At 40.8% G+C, this 24,439-nt stretch overlaps 1 protein-coding gene across 1 annotated transcript in view; it reads left to right on the top strand.

Moving 5' to 3' along the window:
• SORCS3 (sortilin related VPS10 domain containing receptor 3) overlaps positions 1–24,439 on the top strand; it is a 626,549-nt gene that overhangs the window by 329,098 nt on the left and 273,012 nt on the right. Inside the window, exon 4 of the mRNA XM_060103648.1 lies at positions 14,671–14,829. Coding sequence (XP_059959631.1) covers positions 14,671–14,829 — 159 coding nt within the window. The remainder of the gene's footprint in view (positions 1–14,670; positions 14,830–24,439) is intronic.

Here is a 24,439-nt window from a genome sequence, read left to right as displayed (position 1 = left end):
GTTCTCCAGAGTGGCTGTATCAATTTACATTCCCACCAAGAGTGCAAGAGTGTTCCCTTTTCTCCACACCCTCTCCAGCGTTTATTGTTTGTAGATTTTTTGATGATGGCCATTCTGACTGGTGTGAGGTGATACCTCACTGTAGTTTTGATTTGCATTTCTCTAATGATTAGTGATCTTGAGCATCCTTTCATGTTGCTTTTTCTTTAACTAACAGTAATCTCTTAATGTTTGGACTGCCTGGTTTTTGTTGTATAAACTCCTATACATCCTGGCTCCTCCCTGACCTTTTCACAGCAGTCCCTCTGAACTGAGAGGCTGCCTCCCAGGCTTAAGTCCTCAGCAAGTCTGTCAAATAGACATAAGTCTCAACTTTTAGGTTGTGCTTTTTTTTAGTCAACCGTTCGTAAGAGGGAAGAAGGGTCAGAGTGATGTGATGTGAGAAAGACTGGACTGGCCATTGCTGGCTTTGAAGATGGAAGGGGGCTTTGAACCAAGGAGTTGGGGGTAGCCTCTAGAAGCTGGCAAAGGCAAGGAAACAGATTCTCACCTCAAGCCTCCAGAAAAGAATAACACCCTGCTGACACCTTGACTTCAGCCCAGTGAGACCCATTTTGGGCCTCTGACATCCCGAACTGTAAAATAATAAAATTATGTTGTTTTAAGCCATTCAGCTTGTGCTAATTTGTTTCCAGCCACAGGGAACTAATACAGCAGGTAATAATGCCAGCCTTGCCTTCCTCGGGGAGCAGAGTGAGGCTGGAGGGGAAAATAGCTGAGGAAGGACTTGGCAAAATATAAAATGCAATGCCACGTGAAGGCCTGGATATTAACTTCAGCTGAGGGTGAAGGGATGCACAGCAGGTGTCTTGAGCTGGGGGTGGAGAGCACAGATCAAGGGTCTGCCCAGCTCCTTGCAGGGTCTGGTTCCTTTTCATTTTCACTCTTTCTGGGAGCTAAATGTCTCTGGTCTGGGCGAATGGGCTCGGTGCCACCATTTCCTTTCCTTAGGACGGTTTCTGCACTGGTGAGAGACTGTGAGGTACCACTGTTGAGGACAGCCTGGCTTTTAGGTGGTCCGTTGTCCCCAGGGGCTGCCGCCTCAGAAAGTTGCCTGACTCCCTGTTGATCACATCCAGCATTTAGCTGTATGTGAGCCCATCCCTGCCCCTCGGAAGTGTGGGCGGTGATGGGGATGAGGACTTGAGCTCTAACTCTAACTCATGTTCACATGCTCATCATTCTTATTGAGCCAGGAGGCGTTCCCGGAATGTAGTGACCTTGTTCCTTATGCTAATGAAGCTCTCCACTGCATAGTCTCTTCCAACCAGGCCAGGACACAGGACACTTCCAAGCATATTTACTCCCCTGATTGTTTTCCTTGGGATAACTTAATGCTTGTCTTGCCTCTCCTGACTAGAATAGTTGTTCCCAAATTGCTAATCCCAGTAGGGTTCAGTCCTTGAAAATTGCCTGGGTTGAAGGCTTGTCATATGAAGAATTCAAGATCCAATGGGAAAAATCAGATTAGCAGGTGAACTTATAAACGTCCTTGTCTCTTTTTTATAATGTTCACTGAATGAAATACTAAAGCTAGCACACTAAATAAATACTGTATCAGTGACAATCTGTGATTCTTAAATTAGCCATAATGGGTACAGTGCAGTTAATTTCCGTTTACCATCCCTTGTGCGCTAGAATCTTTTCAGGTTCTTCCTCCCCCGCAGCTTCAACAAGATGCTTATAAATTAAGTTTCTTTTGTTGTAGATAATATGCATACTGGTGAGCATTTTTTTCTTTATCTCTTCATGTAGTCATTGCCTTTCTGATTTTAGGATTCTGAGCAGCGATTCTTAACCCTGGGCTTCCACTGTGGTCCCACATGTGCACAGTAGGAAGTTGGATGCTTGAAACAGCAAATAATGTGGATGATCTTGATTCAGCTAGTTTGATATTTCTCAAAACCTTTCCCAGTACACCTGGTTACCAAATGCTATGCCTTCGTCCCATCTAACCTATGTCTCAGCACCCTCCATCTGATCTCAGGAGTACATGCATCTTTCTTTAGTGCTCCTAAGATGGACAGAGACCAAACAAATAAACCAGAGACCCTCAAATCAAACCATAACAAAACATTAAAAATAATTCAACAAAAGTAATGAAAATGACTTCCAACCCAATCCTACAGATTTCAGGTTTTTTAAAAAAAATTATGAGACTTCTTTTTCCTTCTCTCCTAGGGTTAGACTTGCTTTCTTAAAAATATTGGAGTTGAACATCTTGGAGAAAAATAACATGGCCATCAATTTATTAACTTATCTGTATTAGACTTTGACAAAGAGGAACTAGATTGACAGACTGCCCTAAGTGATAATTACCACAGGTAGGGCTGGTGATGCCTGGACTGCCAGTGGGCAGTGCTTGCTTCACATAAAGGTTTGCTGACTGCTCTTACTGAGGTGGAGCCGGCTTCTCTGGACAGGGCCCTGGTAAGCCACAGATCCAATGCAGTGAACATTTGGTCAAGCAAACTTTGAAACCCTTGAGCGACCTTCACTCAGCCACATATCAGATATTGATCGAGTATGTGCTTCACTGAGCACAGCAAAGACCAGGGGATGTGAGATCAGTGACACTCTCTGTCTTTAAGGCACTTAACATCTAGGTGGCAAAGTGAGATGAATACAAGTGAAACAAAATTTAACTAATATGTTAAAATATATAAAGTGTTTATAACTTTTCACATATTTTAAACATGAAGCCATAGTTCAGTGTGATCACGAATTTGCCAGTGGAGTTCGTGGCAAGTAGAGATCGTTCCCCTGGAGCAGTTGAGAGGCTTCATGGAAGGGAGGGAATTAAAAAGGGCCTGGAAGGAAGGCATGGACCAGGGGAAATGCTGGGCTTTCTAGGTAAGGAGGAACACTAGCAAAGATAGGAATGTTAGAGGAGTGCTTGGCTAGGGTATATGGTTGGGTTGTAGAGATCAAGCCTGAGAACAATATGGGGGCCCACTTATGAAGTGTCTGAGGTGCCAGACTTGGTTTTCATGACCTTTTGAGGGTACTGGAGTTCCTTACGGAGAGGAAATGCCATGATCATGATCAGAGCTGGGCCAGGGGAGAGCCATCATGCAGTGCAAGGCAGGCCAGATGGTTTACATCATGGGTGGGGCGGACAACCAGGATTCCTGCTAGAGAGGAGGTCAGGACTAGCACTCCTTGAGCTGGGAAGTACTCTTGCTGCTTTCCCAGTGAGGTACGCTCGGTAGCTACCCCACTTTCACCCATGCCTGTCCTGCACTCAGAGCAGTGCTCGCAGTGTGGACAGATACTTGTCCAGCTTCTCAGTTTTTCCACCGGCAGGCAATGGGCAGCATAATCCTGTTGGGATTCTCGAAAGGGCTAATGGGAAAGTGTGTGTAGGTGTGGTGAGAGAGAGAGAGAAACATTTCACTTTTATGAGCAGGTAATATCTGCTCATTGCAGAATAGCAGAATAATAGGGAAAAAATAGAAAAGTGTAAGAAAAAAATGAAAGTGACTCATGATCTTGCTTCACAGCAACGCCTACTGTTAACATGTAGTGAATTTTTCCTTCACGTTGTTCATTTGTGCATAAATATGGGCATGAGGTAGAAACAATTTTTAACAAATTTGAAATTACACCTCATGTGTTTTCAGCCAGCTTTTTATGCACGGCTTCCACATATGATTATTTTTCACGTGTCATAAAACTATTTAAATTCATACATAATAGCTGCATAATATTCCATTGAGTGGATTTAGCCTACTTTATTTAATTATTCTATCAGCTCTGTGGTTTGTTTCCAATATTTTAGTGTTATAAATAACGCTGAGATGAACACACAGGTGCATAAGTCTTTTATTGGGTCCCTGATGGTTTCCTTGGACAGATTCCTAGAAGAGAAGTTACAGGGTCAAAGGTATGAATATTTATGAATCTTGTTCCGTATTGCTACATTGCTTTCAGAACAGTCATGCCAGTGTATACTTGCATCAGCACTGACTGTCTGCCTGTTTCACTCCAGTGTCTTGGCCATGATCACCAATATCCTCCACATTGCTAGAGTCAGTTCTCCAGAACTCATCTTACTGAACTGTCAGCTGCATTTGACACAGTTGGACACGCTTTCCTGATACACCTTCTTTCCTTGGTTTCAAAGTTTTGAGGACATCACACTCTCTGGGTCTTCCTTCTCCTTCTCACACTTCATTTCTGGTCCCTCCTTAAATCCTTGACCCTTAAACAGTGTGCTAGAGCCCAGTTCTCAGACTCTTTTCTATCTATATTTGCTGTCTCTGTGATCTCCAGATTCATATCTAAATGCTGTTCAAACACTGAAGTCTCCTAAATTCTTATCTGCAGGCCAGCCCACTCTATCCGCTGTCTACTCATCAGCCCCTCTGGATGTCTATGAGGCACCTGAAACCTAGCCTTTTCAAAATCATATTCCTCATCTCCAAAGCCCCCAATCTGCTCCTCCCATAAGCTTTCCTGTCTCATAAACAAGCAATTCTGTTTTCCCACTTGTTCAGGCCAAAAACCTACCTGACCACTTGAGTTATTTCCAATTTTTGATCATGATAAACAGCACTGAAATGAACATACAGGTATAAAACTTTTTATGTTTTAATGAGACCCCTCGCTTTCTCTTACTCCCTACAGCTCATCTGTAAGCAGACCTTTTTGACTTTTCCTTTATCCCCACAGATGGACCACATCTCAGTAACTGAGACAGCACTCCATCATCAGCCTCTCCCACCTGGATCATTTCAGTGGCCTCTTACTGGTCTCTCTGATTCTTTACCTGCTATTCCCCACCTCCCACAATGCTCTGTTCAGCTGGAGTTAAAGGATCAAAATACAAGCCATAGCCTACATCGCCTTGCTCGAAGCCCGCCAATGCTTTCCACATCCCTTGGGATAAAGCCAGGGTGCTCATATCACCTACTGCCCCCATGCTCAACTCTCTACTTCCTTCGCTCTGTTCTAGCTCAGTGGACTCCTACATCCTTTCTGAAATGTCCCCTTCTCAGTGAGGCCTTTCCTGACCCTGCTACTCAAATTTCAGACCCTCCCCTTCAGTACTTCCTATCTCCTTTCCTGATTTATTTTGATCTAAAGGACTCATCACCATCTGATAAGCTACATACTTTACCTCTTTGTTTGTGTATTGTCTGTTCTCCCCTCACTAGGATGCAAGTTCTCTGAGGGCAGGGTTTTTCGTTTGGTTTGATTATTGCTCTTATCCTAGTCTTTATAGTACAGCCTGGCATAAAGTAAAGACTCTGTAAATAATGGTTGAATGAATAGTGTTCATATGTCTGAATAGTTTTCAAATTTCCTTAGCAAGTTGTTTTATCTCATCTCATATCTAATTTTATATTTTTCTTTCTGCGTTTTTTTTTATTTTTTATTTTATTTATTTATTTATTTATTTATTTGCGGTACACGGGCCTCCCACTGCTTTGGCCTCTCCTGTTGCGGAGCACAGGCTCTGGACACACAGGCTCAGCGGCCATGGCTCACGGGCCCAGCCGCTCCGCGCATGTGGGATCCTCCCAGACCGGGGCACGAACCCATGTCCCCTGCATCGGCCATCGGCAGGCGGACTCTCAACCACTGCACCACCAGGGAAGCCCTGTGGTTTTTTTTTAATTGTGGTAAAATACATGTAACATATAGTTTACCACCTTAACCATTTTTAGATGTACATTTCAGTAATGTGAAGTACATTCACATTGTTGTGCAACCAGACTCCAGAGCTCATTCCATCTGGTAAAACTATGCCCGTTAAACAACAACTCCTCATTCTCCGTTTTCCCCCAGCTTCTGGCAGCTGTTTTTCTACTTTCTGTCTTTATGAATTTGACTAGTCTAGGTACTCTAATAGAAATCATACCGTGTTTGTCTTTTGGCTTATTTCACTTAACATAATGCCTTTACATTTAATCCATGTTGTAGCATGTGTTAGAATTCCTTTCCTTTTTAAGACTGAATAATATTCCATTTTATATATATATATATATATATATATATATATACCACATTTTGTTTATTCTTCCATCAGAGGACACTGGGGTTGCTTCCACATTTTGGCTATTGTTAATAATGGTATTTTGAACATGAATGTACAAATATCTCTTTGAGATCCTGCTTTCAATTCTTTACAGCATATATCCAGAAGTGAAAAGGCTGGATCATATGTAATTCCATTTTTTTTTTTTTTTGAGGAACTACTATACTGTTTTCCATAGCAGCTGCACCATTTAGAATTCACATCAACGATGCACAAGGGTTCCAATTTCCCTAAATCCTCACCAGATATATATTATATATATTTTTTGAAAAATGTCTATTCAAGTCCTTTGATCATTTTTTAATTGAGTTGTTTTTTGTTGTTGTTGATTTGGGATTTTTATATATTTTTTTCCTGATTGGCCTCAATGATTGTTGCTTTACTGGTGATGCTTGAGTTAAATTCTGAGGGACAAGTAGAAATATGCTTAATAAAATGGGTTGGAGTGGAAAGGTGGGAAGTCTAATCTTGGTAAAGAGAATGGCATGTATAAATACTAATGGGTGAAAGAGACTTGCATGTAAACGTAAATATGAATTGATGTTCTACCTGAAAAATGCATATGTAGTTTACAATTTTTTCCCAAAATAAGATATATGTGTGTGTGTGTATACATATATATATACTTATAAATGCACAAATATTGTAACAAGGTTTCTCAGTAGCAGCACTGTCAACATTTTGGGCTAGATAATTATTTGTTGTCCAGTGCTGTCCTGTGCATTGTAATTATTATTATTATTATTTTTTGTGGTATGCGGGCCTCTCACCATTGTGGCCTCTCCCTTTGCGGAGCACAGGTTCCGGACGCACAGGCTCAGTGACCATGGCTCATGGGCCCAGCCACTCCGCGGCATGTGGGATCCTCCCAGACCGGGGCACGAACCCATGTCCCCTGCATCGGCAGGCGGACTCTCAACCACTTTGCCACCAGGGAAGCCCCCGTGCATTGTAATTATTTAACAGCATCCCTGGCCTCTACCCAGTAGATGCCGGTTACTCTCTTTCCTGACCCTAGTTGTGACCATTAAAATGTCTCCAGGGAGGGGGAATAGATGAAATAGGTGAAGGGCATCAGAGGTACAAAGTTCCAGCTATAAAATAAATGTCATGGGGGATGTAATGTACACACAGAGAATGTAGTCAACAATATTGTAACAACTTTGTTTGGTAACAGGATGGTATCTGGTCTTACTGCAGTGATCATGTCAAAATGTATAAAAATACAAATCACCATGTTGTACACCTGAAAGTAATATAATATTGTATGTTAATTATAACTCAATAGAAAAAAATGTTTCCATACATTGCTAAATGTCCCCTGAGGGCAACCCCCTTTCTTGCCAGCTATAGCTTCTGCTATAAGAGGAGATGTTAGGTGGAGAGATAAATAGATAGATGGGCAGTGGGGAGCGAATACTGGTATATTGTTATACTGTGATTAAGACCCTTATCTGTAATAGGCTTTATTTGTGTGTAAGTCAATATTCAACAACATATCGATTATGTCAGTAGGTTTAGGGGTCAGCCTAAAGAATATCTCTTATATTCTTTGTGAGCTTGTATTGATATTATTGTTATTTCTTACTGAGCACTAGCTGTGCTAAGAGTCTCCCATTAGGACTCAATTATACAGTAAATTATAGGATTTCTCCTTTTCTATTCAGAGGAAAGCTACTTATTCCTATTCAAAGACTGTTTTCAAAGCACTGAACTACAATTTGTTTCCTTTGCATTTCTGGGATTCTGGCAGAGTGAGAGGCTGAGAAACCTATAGCTTTCACCCCATTTTATAGATTGCACACAGGAGAAACAGAGCATGGCAACTGAATAAAGTAACATATTCATTAATTTTACAATTTGGATATTATAAGACTCACCCAGCAGCAGGAAAGTGGGCATTCTGGAAAGATTTCTGGGGAGGATTTTGACATCTTCAATACTAAGTTTGACTGGTTTAGACACAAATAAGCTTATAGGCTTTTGAAAATCTAAGTTGCTGAAGCAAAGCCTTGCCTGACTCCTGACTTACATCTGTGTCTTTTGTAATTTGCAACCCACCATTAAAATTAGGGCCACCATTATTCAAGTTTCCCAGGGATTTCCTACAAAAAGAATTATGGGTCCAAAAAAAGAAAGAAAGAAATAAAAGATATTGTACCATCTGTATGTTGATAAACTCTAAAACTTGTCCATCTCTAATCTGAGATACAGAAAATTCATGTACCATAAATGACCAAATTCATAGAGACAGGCTGTATGAGGTTCTTACCCCTAAGGCAGTGGTGTGTTTAATTCCTTCATGGGCCAGAGCCTCCCATTGAAGAGATGAGAGTGGGCATTCAAAGAGCAATGGTATTTTGTGAATTGACAATTACCTACTGATTGGTGTTCATTTTGGCAGTGTTGCTATTTGCTAATAGAGTGTGTTTTTCTTAAAATGTTACCAGGAATGTAAAATAAGTGTAAATTGTAGTTTTGTTCTCCCTCATCCTTTCACATTTTTTAAAAATTATGGTACTAAAATATATAACGTGAGAGCTACCCTCTTACCAAACTCTTCCAATTGCGCAGTGCAGTATTGTTAACTATAAGCACAAAGTTGTACGGCAGATCTCTAGAACTTGATCGTCTTGAGGGCCTGAAGCTTTATACCCATTGAACAGCAGCTCCCCTTTACCCCCACCACCCATCCCTTTGGTTTTTACCTACAAAGCTCAGGGAGCCAAGAGGGAGGCAAATAATCCCCAAATCTCCAGCCTGCTTGGCATCACTTCTGGCTTCAGTTGTGCTCTTATCCTGGGTGATTTATAGATCCAGGTTCATGTTTATTTAGCCATTAAGGCCCTGTGCTAAGCTCTTTAATCATTATCTCATTTAATCCTCATCTCATTTAATCCTCTCAAGAGCATTGTGAGTTAGAGATAATTATTATCTGTTTTTTCCATAGATGAGATAACTGATTGGAAAAACTGGGTAATATCCTCACGTTTGCACATAAAGTAGCAGACTGTAGATTTGAACTCAAGACACCTTCCCCCAGAGCCTATGGCATTAATAACTCTGCTCAACCCGAAATGAAAGACCCCTTCTCCTCTTCCAGCATGTGCATATACCCACTGCAGATCTTATGTTAGGACAAGCTAGATAAAGAATCAAAGCAAACTGAAGCAAAAGCAAAATAAAACAAAACAGAAAATCTCCAGTGGGAACTCTTCCCTGTTCATATTAGCAAAATCACATAAATGCAGAATTCACAGGTGTCTTAACAGGTATTTCCATAAGTTTTATATGTATATACCTGCAATTAAAGATTCAAAGGCAAGGGTTGTAAATTTCTTTGGGTCTGTAGGATCAAGGTGTCATAACTATGCCAAGAGTCACATTCCTATTTCATAAAGTCAGTCCACAGACCTATTGAATGTGAGTAAAAATTTTTTTGTAACAATCTCATTTTTTTGGTGGGGGGGTCTTTTTGCGGTACGTGGGCCTCTCACTGTTGTGGCCTCTCCCATTGCGGAGCACAGGCTCCGGACGCGCAGGCTCCGGACGTGCAGGCTCAGCGGCCATGGCTCACGGGCCTAGCCGTGACGCGGCACGTGGGATCTTCCTGGACTGGGGCACGAACCCGTGTCCCCTGCATCAGCAGGCAGACTCTCAACCACTGCGCCACCAGGGAAGCCCCTGTAACAATCTCATTTTAAACGTTTTAAGGAGAGGTGTGTACCTTCCATGTCGGCATAGTTCTTTTTTTTTTTTTTTTTTTTGCGGTACACAGGCCTCGGGCCTCTCACTGTTGTGGCCTCTCCCATTGCAGAGCACAGGCTCCGGATGTGCAGGCTCAGCGGCCATGGCTCATGGGCCCAGCTGCTCCGCGGCATGTGGGATCTTCCCGGACCGGGCACGAACCCGTGTCCCCTGCGTCGGCAGGTGGACTCTCAACCACTGTGCCACCAGGGAAGCCCCTTGGCATAGTTCTTACCACTCCTTGTTTTGCTTTATCTGCTTTGCTCACTTAGTTTACCTGCTTTGCCCTCTTAGGCATTTACCTTTGAAGTCCTTTCTTCCCAGTAACAATCTTGGTGGACATGGGATGATTTTCTTTATATATGTAGTTATAGAAGTAGTTACATAGATTCATACACAATATACATATTTTACCTTGAGGCTTAACTTCTGCTGAGGCTTTGCTTTCTGATTCTATTTATGTTAATATTATGGTTCCCTCTTTTTCTTTTTCTTTTTCTTTTTTTTTAGCACTAACATTCTGTTTCTCCTTTGGATTCCTATTCATTTAATTCTTCATGTCCTCTTGGCCAAAGGTGGATATGAGTCAGAGGAGGAAAGGGGCTTTCTTGAAACTTCTTTTGGTGTGTGGATTTCTTAGAGTTGCTTAAAAAAGAATAAAGAATAAAGAGCTGCTTCTCTGATGTTCCCTTGTCCCTTGGTAAAGCACAAAGTGCTAAGATTTCAAGGTCCAGAAAAGCATTAGTGTTAGTATGTGTGTGGCAGGAGGTGGTGGCATTTGAGTCCATCAGAGGAGGTAATAGGCAAGTTGCTTTCCTCCTCTGAGCCTCAGTTTCTTTACCTGTAAAATGCAAGTAATGATATGTCACATAATTTGTTTCAGGTTTCGATAAAATACCCTGTTAAGTGCCCAGCACAGGTTAGGAACCCAAAACATGTCAGTTTTTACATCCCTCCTTCCATTCTTCTCAGACACTAGGATTGAATACAGATACTGCCAGTGATATCAAAGTATATAAAAGGATTTTTTAACATCTTTATTGAGGTATAATTGCTTTACATTGTTGTGTTAGTTGCTGCTGTATAACAAAGTGAATCAGCTATACATATACATATGTCCCCATATCCCCTCCCTCTTTCGTCTCCCTCCCACCCTCCCTAGCCCACCCCTCTAGGTGGTCACAAAGCACTGAGCTGATCTCCCTGTGCTATGTGGCTGCTTCCCAGTAGCTAGCTATTTTACATTCGGTAGTGTATATATGTCCATGCCACTCTCTCACTTCGTCTCAGCTTACCCTTCCCCCTCCCCGTGTCCTCAAGTCCATTCTCTACGTCTGTGTCTTTATTCCTGTCCTGCCCCTAGGTTCTTCAGAATCATTTTTTTTTTTAGATTCCATATATATGTGTTAGCATATGGTATTTGTTTTTCTCTTTCTGACTTACTTCACTCTGTATGACAGACTCTAGGTCTATCCACCTCACTACAAATAACTCAATTTCATTTCTTTTTATGGCTGAGCAATATTCCATTGTATATATGCGCCATACTTTCTTTATCCATTCATCTGTGGATGGACACTTAGGTTGCTTTCATGTCCTGGCTATTGTAAATAGTGCTGCAATGAACATTGTGGTACATGACTCTTTTTGAATTATGGTTTTCTCAGGGTATATGCAAAAAAAAAAAGGATTTCTGATGAGAATGTCAGAGAAAGGTTGCAATAAAAATGTCCTCTTGCCAACAAAAGCACCCTAAAACCAACATACAATCTCAATACACTTTATATATAAGTGTATTTCTGTACATGTGCATGCATATATGTGCCACAGCGATATATGTGTAAGCGTATGTGTGCACACGTATATGCCTCATTTGTGTGTGGATTAATGTGTTTGTGTATGCAGGAAGAAACAGGGCTGGACGAAGAGAGTACATTGCACTAGGTATTTGATGGTAACCCTTATTCAGTATATTGTAACTCATGGTATATAAAATCAAGTTCATTTATGATGTTGGTCTTACCTTCCAATTAAAATCATAGGCATGAAGCTTCTTTATACCTACATAAAATAAGCAGTTTAATTTCTCTGCACCAGGGGAGAAATGATTTCATTGCCTGTTATGTAGCTCATCGGTACGTGCCGGGAAGCAAGAGAAGGTGGTTATGAAAGCTTCATTCTTTCCCTGTGTATTTGTCCTTGCAGACTCTGCAAGGAGCATGGGTGCATCCTCTTAGATTTTTTCAAGGGCAGCAGGGGTGCTTTTACCAGTAGTCCCTACCCTTCACAGTGCCAAGGGAGGAGAAAGTTATTGTCTATGAATAACCCATCTAAGAGCTTTTCCCCTAGATTATTCACACATGAATGAAAAAAAAAACTATACTGCATCCATTTCTCAGAAATTTGCTGATAACTAGTAATAACTTATTTCAATGAAGCCAAAGCAAGTATTTGAGAAAAAGAAAGTTGACTTGTCTTGGATGCTATAAAGGTATAAAAGAGGAAAATAACTATGAATCTTAGCAGTTAAAGGTATTGAATTTGTTTAAAGCTTACCTCATAATACTAATATATACTATGGGTAAATTTTAAAAATCCTAGTATTCAATAGTTTTATAAGGTATGGACATTTTTTTTTTTTTACTTTACTTGGTACTTTGGACCCCATGGTGCAGACTGTGTGTAGCAGTAGCCCTAATAACTGGTGGCGGTACAGCCCAAGACAGGACAAATTTTAAGAGGAAATAAACTCATTTGTTCATTCAGTCACTGGGCAAACACTGGAAATTCAAAGAAGTTGGGTTGAGCTGGGTGATAAAGGTCAAAAGGGCTTTGTTGCTGATGGAACCAAACACATACACAAAGGGCAGATCATACCAGGCTGTTTTAAGAATTTTAGAATATAGGAAGATCAAAGATAAGCCATTGAATGGTTTTAGATTATTCTGGCCACAGTGTGCAAAGTGAATTGGAGGGGATACTGGTTGAAGCTGTGAGAGTGACTAGGGGTGTCTTACAGGAATCCAATACAGAGATGGTCACATTTTGGACTAAGGCAATCACAATGGGCAGGGAGAGAATGGATCTGATTTTAGAGTTAATTAGTAGGTAAAATACGCAGAGCTTAGAGACTAATTAATTATAGGAGGTGAATGGAAAAACAGAGTTAGGGATGGTGTTGGGCATTTGGCTTCACGTGGGATGGGTGGTTGGTGGAAACACTCACTGAACCAGGAAGCACTGGGGAGGAGGAGGGCTTGGATGAGGTACATCCTGGGGCATGCTGAGTGTGAGGTGTTGTGAGACATCCAAATAGAAGAAGGCACCAGGCAGCTGAGTTTTCAAGTCTGAAACTCAGAGGAGACCTCAGATTGACATTTAATTTACGAGTTGTCCCCAGAAAGGTGGTAATGAAAAAAATAAATAAAAGTGAGGGTGGAAGTGGTCACCGAGGAACAGTGTGTCGAGTGAAAAGAGAAGAAAGTCAAAACTGAGGGTTGAGGAATGGCCATATTATAAGGGTAATCAGAGAAAGTTGAGTATTCAAAAGAGGTAGAAAGGAGAACCAGAGAAGTATGGTGTTACAGAAGCCCCTGGAAGAAAATGCTTCCAGAAGGATGGAATTGTCAGTGGTAACAAAGACTGCTAAGTTTTTAACTGAGGGACAGCTAGGTCTCAGTATCTCAGTGTTTATTGGATTTAAATACTAGGAAATCACTCACACCTTTAGTGAGACCAATGCCACTGAGGTCCTGTCAGTAGAAGTCAAATTGCACTGACTGGAAGGGCTTATAAATCCTGAGAGGTCGATAGTAACCATAGCTATCACTTGTCAAAAATATGCACTATGCCAAGCATTCAGAGCCAGTTCTTGTATTGTCAGACCCAATTATTGTTGAGGAAACCAAGGCCTCCAGAGGTTAAGTAGCTTTTCAAGGTGACAGTGTGACCGAGAAGTGTTGATACTTGAACGTGCTCTTTCAGGTGCCAAAGCCTTTTCACTACACCACTCTGTCCATTTGGCTTGGGGAGGACAAACTTTCCTGAGCATCAGTATCTGTCCCAAAGGCCTCTGGGGATATATGCTTTGGAAAACATCTAGAGCAAAGGGGTCATGAAACCACTTAAATCAATTAAATCACTAAAACAGTTTAGAAAGGACAAAACAGTGGGATCTCTTTCATGACTAAAGAGCAGTAAGAGCTGTAGCGTGATGAAGAGTGACATGGAGAATTGACTGAGGGAAGATGAGGAGGCAGATGTGTGATGGTCCTGAGGTCAGGGGACGGAGGACCACAGGAATAAACCTCCAGTACTTAAAAGTACAAGTAAAGGGCTTCCCTGGTGGCGCAGTGGTTGAGAGTCCGCCTGCCGATGTAGGGGACACGGGTTCGTGACCCGGTCTGGGAAGATCCCACATGCCATGGAGCAGCTGGGCCTGTGGGCCATGGCCGCTGAGCCTGCGCGTCCAGAGCCTGTGCTCCTCAATGGGAGAGGCCACAACAGTGAGAGACCTGCGTACGAAAAAAAAAAAAAAGTACAAGTACAAACATCAAAAATGAAGGTATTTAAAAGAAAGACCTCAAAAAACTGAATCCTTGTTTGTATGCAGACCTAACCTTGAACAGTATTTTAGCTCAATTCAGCAATGAGGGACTAAATTGGGAAAGAAAAATACCAATATTTCATCTAGAGGCCCAGATGCCCCTTTCTGTGCTGTGATATACAAGTACAGATGACTTTATATTTATGCTTTAATTTCTTGTATTTATTCTCTCCTACTGACTCTGTCTATATTTTCTCCTCTCCCCTTTCTTTAGATCATGCTTCTCAGTGATCCTGAGATAGAGAGCAGCATATTGATCAGCTCAGATGAAGGGGCAACCTATCAGAAATACCGGCTCACCTTCTATATCCAGAGTCTGCTCTTTCACCCCAAGCAAGAGGACTGGGTGCTGGCCTATAGTCTGGATCAAAAGGTGAACAAATACTGCTTTCATTCATGTCCTGTCACTCAGGTACCACCCGGTGAAAAGCACTTGCTTATTAATCAATGCAAATGTTGGAGGGGATTCAGTGATATTGTATCCTTCCAACTAAGTTGATTGTGTCTGCAGCTAACTAACTTTCCTTTCTAGTCTTTCATATCAACATATGCAGGCAGATATATTTCATTTATTGACAACATTATTTGTCATTTCACAGGTTTGAGATAGTTTTCTCTATGATTTTACTCATTTGACCTTTAAAACAGCCTTGTGCTGTAAGTAGGAAATGTATATCCATAGTAATTTTATGGAGACTATAGTAAACAAAGGTGCAGAAAAGCTAAGGTGCTTGTTCAAAAGCGCTCAGCTAGTAGCTGGAGGAGCCAGGGCTTGGATGCTTGTTGTCAGACTCCAAGTCTAGGAATATCCCATCACACCTGCTGCTTTGAATTGGAATATAACCATTGTTCTCAACTTAGCAAAGGGAGGGAAGCCTCAAACATGTCCATTTCATTGTTTTCTAAAAGTACATCCAAGATAGAGTAGCCCAATGAGCCCTTCCCTTTGAGCTTCAGATCCATACATCCAGCTGTGTACTTGACCTTGTCTCCTGTATATCTCAAAAGCTTCTCGATTCAACATATTTCAAAGAAGAACTCTTGACCTTCCCCCAGCATAGTTGGTTCTCTTCCAGTATTCCCTAATTGTACTCATTTAGTTGCAAACCTAGGAGGTATCCTAATTATTTCCTGTAGTATGTGTTCATACTATAATAATATAAGAATATATTTCCCAAATGTAGATCTTTTGATTTCATGCCTTTGCTTAAACTCCTTCAGCATTTACTCATTACTCACAGAAAAAAAGACCAAAGTCCTCTGTAGGCTCTATTAGCACCTACTTGGTCTGGTCCCTCCTTCTCTCTCCTGACTCACTGTTAGCACTTCCCTTTCAATGGCCATCTTTCAGTCCCCGCCCCGCCCCAGCTGTCCCCCTTGCTCCCTTTCCTGGGCCTGGGATCTTCTTCCCTAAAGTACACCTCCTCACTGTCAGATCTCAGATGTAACATCACTTCTGCAGGACATCTTCCCTAACTCCCCTGATAAAGTTAAATCCCCCTTGGTGTTCTTTCTTGTAAGGCTATGCACCCTTCCCTTCAAGGGTACCTGTCACGGTTGAGATTTTCCATTGACTGATGTGAATTTGGCATCATCTGCATTTCTCACTAGATTGCAAGCTCTAGGAAGGCAGGACGGTGTCTGGTTTCACTCACAGTTATAACAAATACTGATCATCAGTATTTGTCAGGCAAATGAATTAGTGGAAGAATGCATTGGTGCTATGGTAATGAGCCCTTTATAGCTGATCAGCTTATACCTAAGAGACTTAATTCTTCTTTGTATTTCCTGCTTTCTCCAGAACCTTAGTACAGTGTTTGAAGCCAAACTATTATGTAACAATGTTTCAATCAGTGAAAGGAAATGGATAATTATGAACACTATATTCCATAAAGATATCTACAGAATAACCTTGGTTGAAATAGTTTCTTCTCTCTGTTCTCTTTTAAGTCCTGAAACAGTTGCTCCTCAGTATATATTTGAATATATAATTTGTAAATGAGTGTGTGTGCGTGTGTGTGTGTGTGTGTGAGATGTCAGCACCTTTAAACAATAATTTCAACATAACCTTTATATCTCTCATTAATAGAGCCTCATGGTAGGCGCCAGGTGCTAAATGTAATTCCCTAAGGACACCCACATGACATTTGCAGAGCAAAAACCATTGCAAATACATTTCTTTCATGACATCAGGTGGATATTGTATGAAAGACTTAGCCAAATGTCAGATAGTCTGTGAGTTTAGATGCTTAGTATAGCCAGGAATTTTGAAGATGCATTGAAAAAAATCATTTGGATGTTAAATGGTATGGTAATTTATTTAGATGAAACTCAGAACCCTTAACCCATGTTTTTACTTATGCAGAGACAAGCTAGGTTAGAGGAAACAGACGTCTCATGCCAAGAGGTTAATAAACCAAATGCAATATACCTTGTGTGTCTATAGAAGAACTCTTCTTTTTCTCCAACTCCACAGCACTGAGAATATCTACGGCATTGCTTGTGAAGTTCCCTTGTGGATATAATGCATTCAAGATACTTTCTGACTCGGTGGTTGCTTTTTCACTTGGTAAAAATATTTGGAAATGTGGCAGTGGGAGCCGATGGATTTTTCTAATCACACTGCGCATTTCCGGATGTATTCTTCCTTCTTCCTTAAGTTCTCTTTCTTGTTGACATCTTTTGGCTGAGTGTTCTTTAGGTCCATAAAGTTTCTAACCAGTGCCCTGCCACTCTTTTAAATAAATGCTGTGAAGAGGCTGATGATGCCCCTGGCAACATTTGTAGAGATGCCATAAAACAGCATCCAGGCATCCAGTTTACAGCAGAGTTTTTCTTTATTTCAGGGTAATTTATTGGTTTAGAGTCAAGGAGAGGGATGCTACGGAGCAGCAAATGAAGATGCAAGGGTGGTTGAGATTGATATACAAATGTCTTACTTCAGACTGCTGCCTTCTCTGATGTGCATGTATTGAGGTGCTGGTTTCTTCTAGAGAAAATGAAAAGTGCTAGTATTAAGGTAACTGCAGCATCAAAGGGAGATGTTTGTGGCCAGGAGTGAATCAATGTTTCCATTATTGTGCCTTTGATGAAATGCACTAGCCATTTCTTTAGAATTGGTAAGACTGTCTCTTTAGTTGTATGTATTACAAAAGACCTAATTGAATAATATTTTAAAAGGACAATATCCAATTGCTCTACTTTCCAAATTACTACCCCAAAGCTGCAGGAGACTTGCTAGGAGTTCTTACTCGGTAAAGGCACTGCTGGAGAATTAAGGAAATACCTTCTGGATAGAACAAAATTGTGTCTAGAAGTTGAGAGCTGCACATGATGTTGTGTTCCTTGAGCTGCTGTATGGCAGGTTGTGAATCACCTGGGAAACATGGCTCACTTGTACTGGTCAGGGCCTGGTGGGGGGTGAAAGTGATCCAAGCCTTCCAACTTCCAAAGCTATGAAGGGGTATGGAGGTAGGGGCACATGCACCTTGCACTTGACCCTGTTGAAGGATCATGCCTCTCCAATTCTGCTGTGTCTCGATCTAGCCAAGTCCTTTCTGTGTCCTGCTCAGTGTGACTTGGGCCTTTGACCAAGTCCTTCTATTCTGGCCATCCAGTGAGTCCTGCCACAGGACTATGCCAGCTCCCCTCTGCCTTACAGATTCTCCTGCCATCTTGCATTTTAATATTCACTGACTCAGTTCTTAGTAAAAACAAGAGATTCTTTCTTGGGTATAAGAAGTTTGGAGATGTTTTATAAAAAATATTTTTCTTTTTTATTTTATTTTTTGCGTTACATGGGCCTCTCACTGTTGGGGCCTCTCCCGTTGCAGAGCACAGGCTCCGGATGGCAGGCTCAGCAGCCATGGCTCACGGGCCCAGCCGCTCCGCGGGGATCTTCCTGGACTGGGGCACGAACCCGTGTCCCCTTCATCGGCAGGCGGACTCTCAACCACTGTGCCACCAGGGAAGCCCTTATAAAAAATCTTTGAGATTAAAAAAAATAGCAGAAATAATAGGTTATGGTTGACCAGATGGAAATAATAAAAGTTACTCCTCTCCTCTCCTCTCTGAACCAAAGCTCTAGAACATCTTAGGAGAGCTGTATATTTACCCATTATTTAAGAAGCAGAATTCTCTTTTGCTTCAATCAGGCTACTTCCTTGCTGGTGACCGAAACAGCTCACATTGTGATGTTTTGGATTAGCTGGATGGTTCAATAATCTTATTGAAACTGAGAACTTTTGAAAGATTTTGAGATACGTTTTGAGGACATTGCAGTCCTCTTAAGAGATAGGTGCTGTTCTCATAGCTATAGAAAGCTGGGTGTTTAAACATCCCTCATTTTGACAAAAGACTCAGTATAGTTTTTTTTAAAAAAATGGGTACATGCTCATGTATTTACAGATGCATACATCCTGGACAGGGGGCCTTCCACGGAGATGGAGAGTTGAAAATAGCTGTTTTTCTGCATGAGAGGTGGGATTGCAGAGCTCTCTGTTATCATTTATCTTCTTGACAAAATGAAACTTTAACAAATCTAGCTGCTCTAGTCATCAGAGATGAGGATCTCAATGGGATTTCAGACTCTATTATTTTTCATATGCTTCTGGGCTAGACTGGTCTAGAATTGCCCATCATTTCAACGTAAAAAACACTTTCTGAAACACTAGCACACATAATGAAGGGTTGCTGTTATGGTAGTTGGGAGGGAGGTGGGTATGCAACTGTGGGGTTTTTTTGGTGGTTGTTTTTGTTTTTCTTTTATGTCTGGCTACCCGCCAAGCTCAATAGTAGCTGACAGAGTGACAAGCTGGTTAGGAAGCTGATGCAATTTTAGTCGGGTCCCTGGCAAAATAGGGTCTGCAGCAGAGGAGATGGCAGTGGTTCCAGGTAGGTTTTCCCGATTGGACCCTACCTGGTGCTGCCACACACGAGCAGGCCACTGGTGAATTAGGGTGTGTCTGATGTGTGGAGGGCCTGAAAATTCAAAGGGAAGTTTAAACTTGTCTTTCTAGAATGCTGGATACAAATGAAGCTGTTCCTTTCATTTATATTCTCATGTAAACCCTCAGATTAGAAATTTAATTGCACTCAGAGCCTCCAGGATTAGCAGGTGATGGTAGTTTTCCTCAGCAGCCATTGACAGGAGCAGGTTTCGTGGCTCCCCACCTGGTGAGGACAAAACTGTGGGGGATTAACTAGGGATGCTCATGGTTTTGAAGCTTATTTCCCATGGAATAAGACTAGAACTGAGGGTGCCTTTTTTTTTTTAAAAAGAAAAACATTGCATTTTCCTTAGGTCCTCTTCTGTGCCTGTAAAATCATATGTGCATAATTTAAGAGAAAGAAAAATCCATAGGCCTACTCACCTAGGGGGAGCCCACACAGATCTTACAGATGTCTCATCAGTACAATAGAAATGCGTTATCTCCATCACCATAGAAACACCAGTTTCCATGAGGCCACTTTCCTGAAGATGAAAACAAAAACAGTGGGCCAAGCAAGAATGGCCCTATGTTGTATTAAAAAGGTGGCACAGCCACTGTGTTATTCAGATGTTAGAATTAACCTATTTGAGCTGAGTTCTGAATGACAAAACTGGTTTAATGTACAGCATTAACTCGCAGTCAGTGATGGTGGTGCAGTAAGAATCTCCAGGCTTTGCAACGTTGCTTGCGAGAAAGCTAGCTCAAAGGAACAACCTTCAGCAAAATATGGATCTGGTGGCCTTTGTCCTCCTAAGCCTGCTTTTTCTATGTCATGTCCCAGACTTCAGTTTCCTGCCTCTACCTCCTATGTGTTCCTTTTGGTAACCTGTCACAGTTCTGTCAGGGAAAAGAACATTTGCTAAAATAATTAATGGAAGATGCAGCGTATATATGTATTAAGAAGGGTACGCAGGTACCTCTTCCCAGCAACACTTTTCCCAAAGCAGTTATGCTCTCAGGGTGGAAATTCAGGCGTGGCAATACTTTGGTGAAAGAAGTGACTACAGCTACAGGTGGGCAAGAGGTGACGCAATGCAGCCTCCTCTGGTTGAACGCAACCTTTTTTTGTATGGAGTGACCTTGTCTTGACACATGCACTGGTCCTTAGTGCTCACACTGCTGCCCAGGGTCCCTAACTCTGATCCCTTTGCCTAATTCTGACCCTAGGTTTCCAGTGTTCCAGTTGGAACTAGGAGTTCTTCTGATTATTGCTTCCTTTGCAAGCCTCTCTGGACTTACGACCCAGTCACGTGACCTCGCCACACCTTCTATCCTCCCTCCGTTCTCTGCCTCCACCTTGACCACTCCCCCTGGTATGATAGCACCTGGCTTTTTAAAGTCAGGTCAGTCTTTAAACATTTTAAGTCAAAGTGTACTATACATACAGAAAAGTGCACCTATCATGAGCTCAGTGAATTTTCATAAACTGAATACACCTGTGGAAACAGCAGCCCGATCAAGATACACAGCATGACCCGAATCCCAGAATCCCCCTTGTGCACTTTTTCAGTCATTACCTTCCACCCACAGTGGGACTGCTATCAGTTGGGTCATTTTTAATTTCATGCAGATGATTTATGGCTGGCTAAACTGGTGAAGAAATAGACACAAGATGAACTCTTTGGAAGAAAGGTTGGAAGATATCAAGTGAGGTAAATGACAGAGAAGGAGACTTCTAAAAATATTAACATTAGAGAATTAGTCTAAGCCGAAGGCAAGAATTATTGATGTTCAGTAAGTCTAACTAATCCAGAGAATTCATAAGGAAGCTTTCAGAAGATGCTCATTTAAAATTAATAGGTTGTATTTTTAAATATGTGTTCCTTTCTGTGCCATAAGAAAAATACCCAATGTTGGCAAAGTTATGGTGAAACTCATATTATGAAACTGTATTGATGGTCATGCAAATGGGTTTTCCTTCCTGGTGAACATCTTGGCCACATGTATCAGAAGATATGCACATATTCATACATTTGATCCAATGATTCAGTTACTTCACTTCTGAGACTGCACCAATAGCATAATAATAAAATAATAAAAAAAGATTATAATAATAATAAAAATAATAATAAAAAGATTTAAGCATAATAATGTTTATCAGAGTCACTCATAATGGGAAAATCTGGACAGAAATTTACTAAAGGCCCAATATTAAGGGACTTTAAATCAGGATATATACATTGGCCAGAATATTATTCAGCCATTAAAATGGTGGTCATGATGACCATGTAGCAACATGGATACATATTAATATCTATTTAATACATGTATATCTCATATTGCATACATTATATGTATATATAAATTCATACATGATTCATATTAAATAAGTGAGTGCTCCTTGAATACAAGTATGTAACAAATAAAATAAGATGAAGGAAGGAGGGAAGCAAAGAGGGAAGGAAGGAGAAAAATTTTTAAATGTTAGGAAATATTCCCAAACATTACCTGAGTTATCTTAAGATGATGGAATTATGTTTGTTTTTTGCTTTTTAATAACATTTGTTTTTTAAATTTTGTATTATTTCATTATAGATGAATTTTATGATTAAAGAATTCTGAAAAGTAATCTACCTTGAACAGCTTATTGAACATAGCTTATGTTCAATTATAAGGAAGTGATCTTAAAAAAGGTTTTAGGGGTGAATAAGGTCAATTTAGGTAAAATCATTTCAAGTTACTATTAAACTACATTTTCAAGAGGCAATGTGGCGTAGAGGAAAATTTCCCTAACTAGGAATATAACAAGTCTGACGTTTCTCTTTTCTTTAGCTTTGCTTTTCACTGTGGTCCCTTGTGAACTGTGAAACTCTAGGAACTATTTTTTCTCCTAACAGGAAGTATTCTTGTTGGAAAAAACCTCAATCCTTACTATTTACAACTCAGTGATAGATAGAGGTTTTATTATTTAGAAGAACACACTAGAGATGGATGTTAAGGAAGTGCTTTATTCTGGTTATTTTTCAGATGAAATTTGTGGCTATATCCTAAAATTGAATTAGCATTTGGTTATTTGATTTGACAGCTGTAATGGAAACATACTCTGGAGCCAAGAGGTGCAGACATACGCAATGAATTGGAGTTTGCGCCTAGTGACTCTTACGCTCCCCATGTTTCGTTACTCGGTGTTGAACATATAGGCGCTTCTCAGAAATGGAGATATATGTCATTAAGTATCTCCTGTCTATGGGCACTGATGGGTGCTTTTCCATACATGGTTACATTGAATCTGCATCGGTATCTGCAAAGTGGGTATTATTATTTCCAAGTTACAGGTGAGCATATGATTCTTGAAGGCAATATCCACCTGGTCAAGGTCACCCAGAAAGTGAGGGGCCTGGCCTGCTCCTCTAAGCCTGGCTGAGACACCCCCACTATGACCACCACACCTTGCTCTGGCTAGTAGATGGACAGACTTTCCACCACCTCAGGGCAGAATTCCATAGGGGCCACTTTACATTGAACCTTAACCCCAGAGAACATGGTACTCGTGAGACGACAAAGTCAGCTGGGCAGAGACCAGACCTTCAGATGAATCTAGTTCCTTCTAGCACGTCCCTCAGCCGATGGCACTTGCCGAGGTGGAACCTTGAGTAGGAAAGCCATCAAATTGCTTCCTGATGATAGGTCATAGGACTAGGTAATTCTGCCTCTGGAAGAAAATAAACAACAAAGCAGTTGTTTTTTTTTTTTTTTCGGGTTTCATCCAGTTTTGCACACTTTTCCCATCCATTTGTTCCAGTGTTTGGGTTAACATGTAGATTAAACAAGTCTTTGCAATTCATATAGGTAATATTATAATCTGGGTTTTTTAAGGAAGTTTATGGAGACATCTTTAACATGGTAATCATTTAACTTCATTTACAAACCATGAATATGTATTATGCTTTAAATGAAAAGAAGGGCTAAAACAGATATAGTGTTTGTTCAATTTGCTAAAGAGAAGACAATTTGTCAAGATTTTTCCCCCCAAAACTCAAGCTGTATGCAAATGTAGGAAAATCAGACCCCCATGTTAATTCCATGGCATGATGAATATTTTTATAATCCTAATTAGTACCAGTCATTTAGTCTAGCAATTTCCCCCAATCTAGCCAATTTGAAATTAAAATAGATGCCTTGATTACAAAACTCATTAGCAAAGAAGCACCCTTCTCACTAACCAGTTCATTTAAAATGCACAAACTGAATGAAGTGTGGAACACTTGTGTTGTCAATTGGCATAAGTGAAGTGAGTCTTAATTGGAAGCATTGTGAAGTATTTGTATCGCTGCATGTTTCATTGCAGTGTAATATATCATTCATTAAATGTAACAAAAGCAACTTTTAAATGGTTTAATTAAGCGAAGTTGGTGTGCTTGGTAATTTTTATAAAGTCGAATGTCACAATTGTTTGCATTTGGAGTACTGATAGGTATTAAAGTCAGGAAGATGAAGTCTGACTCTGCATTTATCACTCCAATTATGTGAAGAATGGCAGGTTTAATGTGAGAGGAGAAAATTAAATTATAGAACATTGATTTCTTACTTAAAAGTACCCACATGCATATTGTCCTTGTGCATTTGGACATGGAAACTCCAGAAATGCCTGATTTATGGCTGAGAATGAAGGGGAAGGGCTGAGGACTTGGAGTGAAATGAAAGGAGAAAATAACAGTTGGGGATTTTATTTTTGTAATTTCTTTTTTAATTTTCTTTTTTTAATCAAGGGAGGAAGTTGTAGGTGGAGGGAAGCTCTATCCAATATATTTTTGTCTACTCAAAAGAGCAGTAGAGATGTGCAGCACTGTCGATTGATGTTCTGTCTAAGCCAAATGCGGTGGGAATGGGAGAGGAGGGGGAAATTAACTTTGGACCAGGGAAATACTGGAAACGGGACGCTATGGAAGTCCTGAATGGGGGCCAGAAAACAAGGAGTTCAGGGCTGGTTTTTCAGTGGAAGAGACTGTAGAATGGGTTGCAGTAGTGACCGGTTTATAGGCATAAAGTGTA

Source organism: Mesoplodon densirostris, chromosome 1, assembly GCF_025265405.1.
Source record: "Mesoplodon densirostris isolate mMesDen1 chromosome 1, mMesDen1 primary haplotype, whole genome shotgun sequence".
Taxonomy (NCBI): Eukaryota; Metazoa; Chordata; class Mammalia; order Artiodactyla; family Ziphiidae; genus Mesoplodon; species Mesoplodon densirostris.
Note: the sequence above shows the minus strand (reverse complement) of the source record. Positions and strands in the feature narration are given on the sequence as shown.